The sequence below is a fragment of the Aotus nancymaae genome, unplaced genomic scaffold (genome assembly GCF_030222135.1).
Source record: "Aotus nancymaae isolate 86718 unplaced genomic scaffold, 86718_ANA_hifiasm-v0.15.2.pri h1tg000028l, whole genome shotgun sequence".
NCBI classification, from domain to species: Eukaryota; Metazoa; Chordata; class Mammalia; order Primates; family Aotidae; genus Aotus; species Aotus nancymaae.
Genome location: NW_026988441.1, coordinates 9,112,861 through 9,125,607, shown reverse-complemented (window position 1 = coordinate 9,125,607; position 12,747 = coordinate 9,112,861). Strand labels below are relative to the sequence as shown.

General features: G+C 45.8%; 1 protein-coding gene across 3 annotated transcripts in view; it reads right to left on the bottom strand.

Moving 5' to 3' along the window:
* The window catches only part of SYMPK (symplekin scaffold protein), a 42,583-nt gene that overhangs the window by 18,990 nt on the left and 10,846 nt on the right, over positions 1-12,747 (bottom strand). For 2 of the 3 annotated variants that reach the window (XM_012446669.2, XM_012446670.2), the window contains exons 7-10: positions 12,216-12,465; positions 9,117-9,287; positions 7,345-7,584; positions 2,933-3,087 (exon numbers count right to left, since the gene is read on the bottom strand). In XM_012446669.2, coding sequence (XP_012302092.1) covers positions 2,933-3,087; positions 7,345-7,584; positions 9,117-9,287; positions 12,216-12,465 — 816 coding nt within the window. The remainder of the gene's footprint in view (positions 1-2,932; positions 3,088-7,344; positions 7,585-9,116; positions 9,288-12,215; positions 12,466-12,747) is intronic. The other variant, XM_012446671.2, reaches the window with a different exon arrangement.

Sequence of the window (12,747 nt, the reverse complement as noted above, 5' to 3'; positions counted from 1 at the left end):
TGCCAATACTGGGGAAATGGCAGTGCCTAAGACCGAAGTAGGCCTACTCTCCCGGAGCTCAGCCTCTTGGGGGAAGTCACAGAGAAAACAAATAATGATAGAGTGTAGTGCTTGAGAGAGGGAAGTAAAGGGTACTATGAGCCACAGCAGGAGCCAGGCAAGGCAAGGGCTCCCTGGGTAAGAGGCACTGAGGCTGAGAACTGAGGAGAGGGCAGGAGTTAGCATAATATAGTCAAGGTTTTGCAGTGGGAGGGGTGTGTATTCCACAGAGAGGAACAGCATGGGAAAAGGCTAAGAAGCAGCAGAGCAGGCACCCTGCCCAAAGTACAACAGTCTGGGCATGGTGGTTCACGCCTGTAACCCAACACTCTGGAAGGGTGAGGAGGGCGGATCACTTGAGGTCAGGAGTCCAAGACCAGCCTGGCCACCATGGTGAAACCCCGTCTCTACGAAAAATACAAAATTTAGCCGGGTGCAGTGGCACATGCCTGTAAGTCCAGCTACTCAGGAGGCTGAGGCAGGGGAATCACTCGAACCCCGGAGGCAGAGGTTGCGGTGAATCCAAAATCATGCCACTGCACTCCAGCCTGGGTGACAGAGCAAGACTCCATCTCATAAATAAATAAATAAATAACAAAGAGCAAAAAGAGGTTCACTGAAGAGTGTAAGGATTGGGAATTGACTTCAAAACACAAGCAAACAAAAAGATCCCCATTAGCCTAACAAAGAACACCCATGGATGTCAGGAATTAGTAACAAAAGATAATTTCAAACTCCCTCTACATGTGGAACTTTAAAAAAATATTATTATTTTTTTCTTAGAGACAGGATCTTATACTCTATTGTCCAAGCTAGAGTGCAGTGGCACCATCACAGCTCACTACAGCCTCAAATTCCTGGGCTCAAGTGGATCCTTCTGCCTCAGCCTCTCGAGTAGCTAGGATTATAGGCACACGCCACCACACTTGGCTAATTTTTTTATTTTTATTTTTGTAGAGACAGGGTCTCACTATGTTGCCAAGGTGACACAGTGAACTTTAAATGCACAATCTAAGTAATAATTGGAACAGAACGATAATGGAACTACTACACTTTTAAATGTGTGGAATGCAGCTAAAATATACTTAGATGGAAAAATCAAATCCTTAAATGCTTGCTTACACTGGAAAAGATGACTAAAAATTAATGAGCCAATCACTTAAAACCGTGGGGAAAAACATTCAAAGAAAGTAGCAGGAAAGAAATAAAGGCAACAGAATAAAACAGAAAAAGTGCCAAAAGAATATGAACAAAACAGAGGTAGTTCTTTGAGATGACTGAAAACAAGCAAATATGTTGCAAGATTGGACACAGTGGTTCCAACGGAGAAGAAGCACATTACAGACATACAGTATTTATACTATGGACAGCAGGTATTTTTATACATGTTGAGCAGCTTCATGGCAAAACTGAAAAGGTCAATTTCCTATCGGTGATAAGACAAAAGGTAGAATGGCCAGGAGTGGTGGCTCACGTCTGTAATCCCAACACTTTGGGAGGCCCAGGTGGACGGATCACCTGAGGTAAGGTCAGGAGTTCAAGACCAGTCTGGCCAACATGGCAAAACCCTATCTCTACTAAAAATATAAAAATTGCCGGGCGCGGTGGCTCAAGCCTGTAATCCCAGCACTTTGGGAGGCCGAGGTGGGTGGATCACGAGGTCAAGAGATCGAGACCATCCTGGTCAACATGGTGAAACCCCGTCTCTACTAATACAAAAAATTAGCTGGGCATGGTGGCGCGTGCCTGTAATCCCAGCTACTCAGGAGGCTGAGGCAGGAGAATTGCCTGAACCCAGGAGGTGGAGGTTGCGGTGAGCCGAGATCACGCCATTGCACTCCAGCCTGGGTAACAAGAGCGAAACTCCGTCTCAAAAAAAAAAAAAAAAAAAAATATATATATATATATATAAATTAGCTGGGCGCCATGGTGGGTGCCTGTAATCCCAGCTACATGGGAGGCTGAGGCAGGAGAATTGCGTGAAGCTGGGAGGCAGAGGGTGCAGTGAGCCGAAATTGAACCACTGCACTCCTGCCTGGGTGACAGAGTGAGACTCCATCTCAAAAAAAAAAAAAAGACAAAAGCCAGATCAAAGATGGCCGACTAAGGCAAATGGAATTTAAATTTTACTTAAAGGAAGTTGGAGCCAGGTAGTAAGGGAGGGTTGGGCTTCAGATGAAAAGGGTGGGCCTGGCCCAGGGCAAGGGCTACAGGGGTGGAAAAGAGGGCAAGGATTAGGGAGAGACGGGAAAGAGGTTCATTCCCAGATTTTTGGTTTGGGAAGTGGAAGGGGCCTGCAGAGGATCATGGGGAGAAAACGGAAAAGTGTAGTTCTGCAACGGTGAGTCTGAGATGCTCCTGGGACATCCAAATGGAGGATGATCAGAAGCAGGCTGCATATCCAGGTGTGAGGCTCACTGATGTAGTTTGGATATCTGTTACTGCCCAAATCTCATGTTGAATTACAATCCCCGATGCTGGAGGTGGGGCCTGATTGGGGGGTGTTTGGATCGTGGGGGTGGAATCCCTCATGGCTTGGTGCTGTCTTCGGGATGGCGAGTTCTTGCAAGATCTGGTCACGTAAAAGTGTGTGGCACCTCCCTGCCCCTCAACTCTCCCTCTCCCTTGCTCCTGCTCTGCCACATGAGATGCCTGCTCCCTCTTCACCTTTTACTGTGATTGGAAGCTTCCTGAGGTTTCTCCAGAAGCTGAGCAGACACCAGCACCACACTTCCTGTACAGCCTGTAGAACTTTGAGCCAATTAGACCCCTTGGCTTTATAAATTAGGAGGGAACTCTGGAGGAGGTGGACAGTGTGAAGTGGAGGCAGGAGAAAGACTGAGGAGAACCTTCCTTCCCGCCCGGGGGGAAAACGCTCCTCACCCATCCTCACCAGATTGGCCACATTATCAGGTGTCAGCAGTGGCTGCAGGAACTCAGCTGTGATGTCTGTGTCTGACTGGCCGGAGATCTGGGCTGAGGCCTTCGAGGTCCCTGATGGGCCTGGCTCCAGGTCCTTGTCCTCATCGTCCTCGCCCAGGTTGGGCTCTGGGGTAAGCAAAAATAACAAGATGCTGGCTATAGAGAGAGCAGCGGGCCCTCCATCCTCCCAGGGTGCCCAGGTGGTGCCTGCCTCTGGTCAGCCTCAGCAAACAGGAGCAAACAGCAGATGAAGATCTAGGCTGCAGGCCCTGTTTCTGGTGCCAAAGCACCATATGACCCTGGCCAACTACCTGACTCATTCTGGGCCTCAGTTCTCCTAATCTGGGAAAGGGGAATAAGCCACACACCACTGCAGCTTATCACGCTAAGCTCTAAGAAGATATTGTTATTATTATTATTATTTGAGACAGAATCTTGCTCTATCACCCAGCCTGGGTGCAGTGGCGTGATGTCGGCACACTACAACCTTTGCCTTTGGGTTCAAGAGATTCTCCTGTCTCAGCCTCCTGAGTAGCTGGGATTACAGGCACGCACTACCACACCCAGCTAATTTTTGTATTTTTAGAAGAGACGGGGTTTCACCATGCTGGTCAAGCTGGTCTCGAATTCCTGACCTTGTGATTCCCCTGCCTCGGCCTCCCAAAGTGCTGGGATTACAGATGTGAGCCACTGCGCCTGGCTGCGAAACATGTATTTTACATAGTTTCAAATATCCCCCCCAGCTTATTATTGACAAAAAGAAAAATGGCACTTGACACTAGAGAAACCTGGTCGATATTGCCTTAACCAAGAGTTCAAAGTTAACATCGCCAACAATGGGACAGACATCATGTGCCTCCTGATCCCACGTACTTAGGTGACCAGGGGATCACTTCTGTAGTATTCCTGCCAAAATGCCTAACCTGACTCCAGTCATGAGGCAAGAGCAGACAAACCCAAATGGAAGGAAGGCATTCTACCAAACAACTGTCCTGGACTCTTCGCAATGTCAATGTCATGAGACACAACGGAAGGCTGAGGAACTGATTCAGGAGACTAACGGGACATGCCAACTAAACGCAACGTGTGATCCATGCCTCATAAAAGTACACAGCTTTTAGTACTATTTTTATAACTTGTCTGTAAATTCAAAATTATTTCAAAATAAAAAACTTAAGGAAACAGAAAGATAAAGTTGGCGGGTAAAATATAACTTTAAATACACAAACCCTGGCTGGATATAGTGGCTCATGCCTGTAATCTCAGCACTTTGGGAGGCCGAGGCAGGCAGATCACGTGAGGTCAGGAGTTTGAAACCAGCCTGGCCAACATGATAAAACCCCATCTTTACTAAAAATACAGAAAATTAGCCGGGCGTGGGGGCAGATACCGTAATCCCAGCTACTTGGGAGGCTGAGGCAGGAGAATTGCTTGAACCTAGGAGGCAGAGGTTGCAGTGAGACAAGATTGTGCCACTGCACTCCAGCTGGCTGACAGAACGAGACTCCATCACAAAAAAAAAAAAATCATTTGCCCCAGCAATTCCACCACTAAGAATTTGTCCCATGATTAGGTATACACACAAGACTGTTATAATATAGCAATCCTTACACTTTAAAAATAAAATGGGGCTGGGTGATGTGGCTCATGCCTGTAATCCTAGCACTTTTGTTGGAGGCTGAGGTGGGGGGATCACTTGAGGCCAGGAGTTCAAGACTAGCCTGGCCAGCATGGCAAAACCCATCTCTATTAAAAATACAAAAATTAGGCGGGGCACGGTAGCTCACACCTGTAATCCCAGCACTTTGGGAGGCCGAGGTGGGTGGATCACCTGAGGCCAGGGGTTTGAAGCCAGTCAGGCCAATATGGTGAAACCCTGTCTCTACTAAAAATACAAAATCAGCTGGGCGTAGTGGCACATGCCTGTAATCCCAGCTACTTGGGAGGCTGAGGCAGGAAAACTGCTTAAACCTGGGAGGCAGAAGTTGTAGTGGCCAAAACTGGGCCACCGCACTCTGGCCTGGGCAATAAGAGTGAAACTTCATCTCAAAAAAAAAAAAAAAAAGAAAGAAAACAAAAATTAGGCAGGTGTGGTGGCACATGCCTGTAATCCCAGTTACTCAGGAGGCTGAGGCATGATAATTGTTTGACCTTGGAGGCAGAGGTTGCAGTGAGCCAGATTACTACACCACTGTATTCCAGCCTGGGTGACAGAGTGAGACTGTCTTAAAGAAGGAAAAAAAGGGCCGGGCGCGGTGGCTCACGCCTGTAATCCCAGCACTTTGGGAGGCCGAGGCAGGTGGATCACGAGGTCAAGAGATCAAGACCATCCTGGTCAACATGGTGAAACCCCGTCTCTATTAAAAATACAAAAAATTAGCTGGGCATGGTGGCGCGTGCCTGTAGTCCCAGCTACTCAGGAGGCTGAGGAAGGAGAATTGCCTGAACCCAGGAGGCGGAGGTTGCGGTGAGCCGAGATCGCGCCATTGCACTCCAGCCTGGGTAACAAGAGCGAAACTCCGTCTCAAAAAATGAAGAAAAAAAAAAAGAAAAAAGGACAGAACGAGAGGACAATTCTGAAACAAAAAATAAATTTTAAAAATTTTAAAAATGAACACAGATTAAATGTCCATCAACAGGGAGATTGGCATCCAAGTGCACTACAAACTGTTAGGCCACCATTAAAAAGGATGAAGTAGTTGGGCGCAGTGACTCTCAGCTGTAATCTCAGCACTTTGGGAAGCTGAGGCAGGCAGATCACTTGAGGTCAGGAGTTTCAGACTAGCCTGGCCGACATGGTGAAACCCTCTCTACTAAAAATACAAAAATTAGCTGGGCGTGGTGGCACCCATCTAATTCCATCTACTCAGGAGGCTGAGGCATGAGAATTGCTTGAACCAGGAGGCAGAAGTTGCAGTGAGCTGAGATAGCCCCACTGCGCTCCAGCCTGGGCAACAGAGCAAGACTGTCTCCAAAAAAGGAAGTAGATTTCTATCTGCAGATATAGAAAGAACTCCAAGATGAAAGTAAATGAAACCAAATGAAAACAACTCAACATACAGAATACTTTGCTTAGTATATTTAATTATGAAAAAATATAGTAAGATCCCTACCTCACTCCTTAAATAAATTCCTTTTTTTTAATTTTTTGAGACAGAGTCTCACTCTGTTACCCAGGCTGGAGTGCAGTGGCACAATCTTGGCTCACTGCAACCTCCACCTCCTGGTTCAAGCAGTTCTCCTGCCTCAGCCTCCCTAGTAGATGGGACTACAGGCACGCGCTACCACTCCCGGCTAATTTTTGTGGTTTTAGTAGAGATGGGGTTTCACCATGTTAGCCAGGCTAGTCTTGAACTCCTGACCTCAGGTGATCCGCCTGCCTTGGCCTCTCAAAGTGCTGAGATTACAGGCATGAGCCGTTGTGACTGGCAATTCCTTATTTTTTTAAACAAGAAAATAAATATTTTGTAAATGCTCTAAAAAAAAATGTGATATAAAAAAAAAAATCTTGAAAAAAGTCTGCCATAGTTGACACTATTGACAAATAATATGACCACTAGAAAATTACTTCAGAAAAGAAATTCTCTCTTTTTTTTTTTTTTGAGACGGAGTTTTGCTCTTGTTACTCAGGCTGGAGTGCAATGGCACGATCTCGGCTCACTGCAACCTCCGCCTCCTGGGTTCAGGCAATTCTCCTTCCTCAGCCTCCTGAGTAGCTGGGATTACAGGCACGCGCCACCACGCCCAGCTAATGTTTTGTATTTTTAGTAGAGACGGGGTTTCACCATGTTGACTAGGATGGTCTCGATCTCTTGACCTTGTGATCCATCCGCCTCGGCCTCCCAAAGTGCTGGGATTACAGGCGTGAGCCACCGCACCCGGCAAGAAATTCTCTTATAAATAAAACAAAGAAATGAAAGAAGAGCTCTACACTCTACATAAAGCACGTTTGGAAGAAAACAAGGAAGTGTTCACACCTGGGGAGTGGTGACTTCTTGGGAGGGGATAAGAGAGAGACAATTTTCATTTTATTCCTTTCCATAAAATTTAAATAATTCATACTTTATTAAATGTATTATATATTTTAATTCTGTTGTAATCATTTATATTATATATATTTATTTTTATAATTATTTCATATTTTTTTTGTATTAGAGATGGGGTTTTGCCATGTTCCTAAGCTGGTCTTGAACTCTGGCCTCAAATGATCCGCCCACCTCGGCCTCCCAAAGTGCTGGGATTACAGGTGTGAGCCACCGTGACTGGCCCACATAATATAATCTATAACATAATCTCAATAAATACAAATTCAGCATAGTTTAAGGTACATAATGAAACATTTCAGCATGGCCTGTGTGCCCCTGCCGCGCCAGCCCCTCTCACCCAGCTTCATCTTCTTGAGCGTGGAGTCTGAGTCGTCTCGGGGCCGCTTGCGGGTATCCTTGCTGCTGGGCATATTGCGGGCAATCTCGGCCTGGGGTGTGCCCAGGTCCACTAGCAGAGTGGTGATCTGGGCCTGGAACTCCAAGGAGGCTGGGTGCTTCAGCACACTCAACAGGTGCAGCTTCAGATTCTTACGCACGCTGCTCACCTGAGATTTGGCCAGCGTCGGGGGCAGGTTGGCTGTAAGGAAAGAGGCAGAAGCTCTGTCTTGTGGACAGATCTCACGGCATGCTGCCAATCTTAATTCCCAACCCGAAACTTGGGCAGTGGTCTTGCAGGCATCTACTAGAAAAGTTCCTTCACCCTCAGATCTAATGTGTGGCTTTCCGCCTTACAAGTTGGTGCTTAAAACCCTGGAGGTCTCCATCAGTATCAGTTAACCTTAAAACAAAGAGAAAAACTCACCCTCTCTTTTATTAAACATATACAGTCTCATTTCCCTCCATCTCTGGTCTGGCAATTCACATATGCTTCACTTGGGGAAGGTTATAATCACCACTTTCACCTCCAGAAACTCCCAACTGAACTGCTGCAACAGCTCACTGCTGGTCTCCCTGCCACTCAAATGACTTTTTAATCGTCACCTTGATAAGTGAGTGTCCCCTGTTCTACACCGAAAAAGGATTCCTGTAATTCTGCCTGCCTAGCATCCACTGCCCCGTCTTCAGCCAAGAACATTCTCATTCCCTGGTGAGGGAAATCCCCTTTCTCCAAGGAAACCCTCCTTCTCCATTCTCAGTCAGAGTGGGCATGAAACCTGGGGCCTGTGAGAACACCACATTCCCTTGGCCACTGTAATTGGCTCAGAGATTGACTCATAATCTCTGCTCAGCCAATCAGAAACAATGACCATCAGCCCTTGGATTTGTGCTGGAATGGCTGGGAAGGAGACACTCTCTTTCCTATGGTGTTGCTAAGTGAACAGAATGGGAGCCTGCTACTCCAAGGAAAGAGCCAGAGAGTGAAACCAAAATGGAGAAACAAAGAGCCAAGAGATGGAGAGACGCAGATCCAACATGACGTGTATGCACTCATGCCCCAACCTCGGACTTCTCGGTTTTCATTTGTGCACAAAACAGAGAAAATAACATGAGTCACTGTGTGCCCATCAACATTTTGCTGATCTTGGAACATCTAGCCTCCCTTTTGGTGAGGGGTGTGAGGACTGAAATATCTGAAACTATTTCACAGACATTATGTCATTTCACCCCCACATACCTCAATATTAAAGCCAGCCCTGAACCAGGTCTCTGTCACATGCCAAAAGATTCCTGTCTAATCTGGACAATCTCAGGCCTGCCAGATGGCTAACTGGTACTTGGGGTCCACCACCAACCTCACATTTCTTTAAGAAAGAGCAGACTGAGGCCAGATGCAGTGACTCACACCTGTAATCCCAGCACTTTGGGAGGCTGAGGTGGGCAGATCATGAGGTCAACAGATCGAGACCATCCTGGCCAACATGGTGAAACCCCGTCTCTACTAAAAACAAAATTAGCTGAGTATGGTGGCACGTGCCTGTAGTCCCAGCTACTTGGGAGGCTGAGGCAGGAGAATTGCTTGAACCCGGGAGGCGGAGGTTGCAGTGAGCCAAGATTGCGTCACTGCACTCCAGCCTGGCGACAGAGCAAGATTCCATCTCAAAGAAAAAAAAAAGAAAGAAAAAGAGCAGACTGGCCAGTGAAGAAGACACAGGGAGGACATTGACATACCATGCAGAGTTTCATAGGCCTGGATCACCTCAGACATGAACATGGGTCTCTGGCGGGCAATATTGGCAAGGGAGCCCAGAGCTGTGGTCAGGTTGATGGAGGAGATGGCAGGGTGCACCATGAACTTAAGCAGCTGCTCCAAGGCTGCCTTCCCCTCTTCCCACAGCACATCTAAGAGACAGAGAGGAGAACCAGTCAGTGGGATCCTTTCTCCCAGGCCTCTGGAGACAGCAGCTCTTGGGACTAAAAGGAAGGGCAGATCCTGGTACCTAGATGTCTGTGAATGGTGGGAAAAACAGAAAACGTAGTGGTTGATTAGTTCTATGAGACTATTAATGAGTATAAAAATTTAGTTATAAGGGGCTGGGTGCAGTGGCTTGTGCCTGTAATCCCAGCACTTTGGGAGGCCAAGGCAGGTGGATCACTTGAGGTCAGGAGTTTAAGACCAGCCTGGCCAACATGGTAAAACCCTGTCTCTACTAAAAATACAAAAAATTAGCCCAGGCGTGGAGGCACATGCTTGTAATCCCAGCTACTTGGGAGGTTGTGGCAGGAGGACTGCTTGAACCCAGGAGGCGGAGGTTTCAGTGAACCGAGATCATGCCACTATACTCCAGCTTAGGCAACAGAGTGAGACTCTGTAATTTAAAAAAAAATTTTTTTTTTTTTTAGTTATAAGGACATTGAAAGCATTGGCTTGCACTAGTGAAAGCCTAGAATATATGTGTATATACACACAACTCAAAGCCCCTTGTCACACCACTCCCCTCAACACAGTCCCCAAAAGTAAATGCTTAAAACTGTGGTGGATATCTTTCCAGACTTTTCCTATATGGAAACATAATGAATGCCATATATTTTTAATTTAAAAAATTTTAATGGGTAATTAGTAGGTGTAAATAATCATGGGGTACATGAGACTTTGATACAGGCATGCAATGCATAATTGTCACATCAGGGTAAATGGGGTCTCCAATATACTATTTCAATTATTTAAAAATGTATAATTATTTTTGAGTATAGTTACCCTGTTGTGCTATCAAATGCTAGATCTTTTTTTTTTTTTTCTGAGATGAGGGTCTGACTCTTGTCACCCAGGGTGGAATACAGCGGCATGATCTTGGCTCACTGCAACCTCTGCCACCCAGGCTCAGGTATTCCTCTCAACTCAGCCTCCTGAGTTGCTAAGATGACAGGCGCATGCCACCATGCCTGGCTATCAAATACTAGATCTTATTGTTCTATTTGTTTGTACCCATTAACCATCCCCACTTCCTCCCCCAACTGCCCATTACCCTGTTCAGCCTCTGGTAACCATCATTCTACTGTCTTCATAAATTCAACTGTTTTCATTTCTAGCTCTCACAAATAAGTGAGAACATGCAAAGCTGTCTTTCCATGCCTGGCTTATTTCACTTAATGACTTCTACTTCCATCCACGTTGTTGAAAATGACAGGATCTCATTCTTTTTTATGGCTGAATAGTACTCAATTAAGTACCACATTTTCTTTATCTAGTCATCTGCTGATGAACATTTAGTTTGCTCTCAAGTCTTGGCTATTGTGACTAATGCTGTAATGAACATGGGAGTGCAGGTATCTGTTTGATACACTGATTTCCTTTCTTTCGGGTATATATCCAGCAGTGGGATTGCTGGATCATATGGTAGCTCCATTTTTAATTTTTTGAGGAAACTCCAAACTCCAAACAATTTTTAGGCTGTGGTAACTGACATTCCCATCAACAGTGTACAAGTGTTTTCCTTCCTCCACATCCTTACCAGCATTTGTTACTGCCTGTCTTTTTGATAAAAGTCACTTCAACTGGGGTGAGACAATATCTCATTGTAGTTTTGATCTGAATGTCGCATTATTTGAAATAGTGCATTAAAAATCTGAAAGGCCATCAACAGAGCATTATTGCTTAATAGAATGTAATGTAACTATACTATGGAATATCATGTAGCAACTGAACATGACTCTCACAGGGAAAGACATTACTGATACCATTAAGTCATAAAGGCTGTCAAATAATACATTAAGAATAGCTAATATTTATGGAATGTTTACTATTCCAGCCATATTAATTCACCAAATGCTCATACTTACATCCTAAATTAGATGCCATAATAATGATACCCAATTTACCAATGAGGAATCAGGCTCAGAGACAATAGGCTACATCTCCAATGGTGGAGCTGAGATTCAGACACAAGCCACTATACTCTAATGTCTCCCAGATGAAAACACAAACATGGCCTTGTTTTTGCAAACAGAAAAGCAAACAAATGCAGACACTACACCTATACACATACAAATACCTACACCTGCATGGGAAAGATCTGGAAGGAAATATAATACTCTTAACAGTGTTTATCTCTGGGAAGCAGGACTGAGGGAGAGGGTATTATTCCTCTATACTAACCCATATTGCTTGACACTGAGTGTATATATACTACTATTATTATTATTTTTTTATTTTTTTGAGATAGAGGCTTGTTCTGTCACCCAGGCTGGAGTACACTGGCACAATCTCAGCTCACTGCAACCCTGGTTCAAGCGATTCTCGTGCCTCAGCCTCCCAAGTAGCTGGGATTACAGGTGGCTGCCACCATGCCTGGCTAATTTTTGTATATTTAGTAGAGAAGGGGTTTCACGATGTTGGCCATGCTGGTCTCAAACTCCTGACCTCAAATGATCGGCATGCCTTGGCCTCTCAAAATGCTAGGACTACACGCATGAGCCACCACACCTGGCCTATGTACTACTTTTATAATTTACCGTTAAGAAAACCATAAAACTAGCTAGCATTGATTAGCTCACACTCATAAAACTTCACTACAAACCTGTGAAAGTGGTACTATGTTATTGTCTCCAGTTTACAAAAAAGAAAATGAAGTACAGAGACAAGTAACTTGCCCAGGTTCATGATGAGTAATCAATGCAGTTCAGATCTGAACCTAGCATCAGGGCTCTTTACTTCTGCACACACTGTTTCAGAAATGTAAAACCAAGAAAGATAAGGGGGAGAGGGAAAGGAGTGAAGGAGAGGAAGCTGGTGCAGGGCTGTCAAGGGCACCAGCTGAAGGCAGCACTCACTGTACTGGATGTAGGGGTGGTCACGAGGGATGCGGTCCAGGCTGATATCATGCTCCTGGCGTCGGGGTATCTCCGAGTCAGCCATGCGGGGTGACAGGGTGACAATGAGGCCCTCCACAAACTTGATGGCGTGGGTGCGGATGCCATCATTGTCAGAGTCCAACAGCAGGATGATGTCCCCCGCCATGGCAGATACCATGTCCCAGCACGCCTCCTGTAGCTCGCTAATGACCCGTGACTTCACCATCCACTGCCGGCAGACCAGGAAGGAATAGAAGAGACAAAGAGGTGAAGACAACACATCAATCACCAACACCCTCTACCAATACCCAGAGAACCATGGAGAACAGTTCCTGAGTTCCAACTCCGCCCTAGCCCAGTGCTGAGTGATGCTGGAGACAGGACGCAGAAGTGGCCATGCCTTGCCCTGCCCACATGGGGATACAGACAGCAACCACTCAGAGTAAAGGAGTAAGAATGCTGAGTTTACAAGATGGTGGTGATAAAACGGATTCATTCATTTTATTAATGG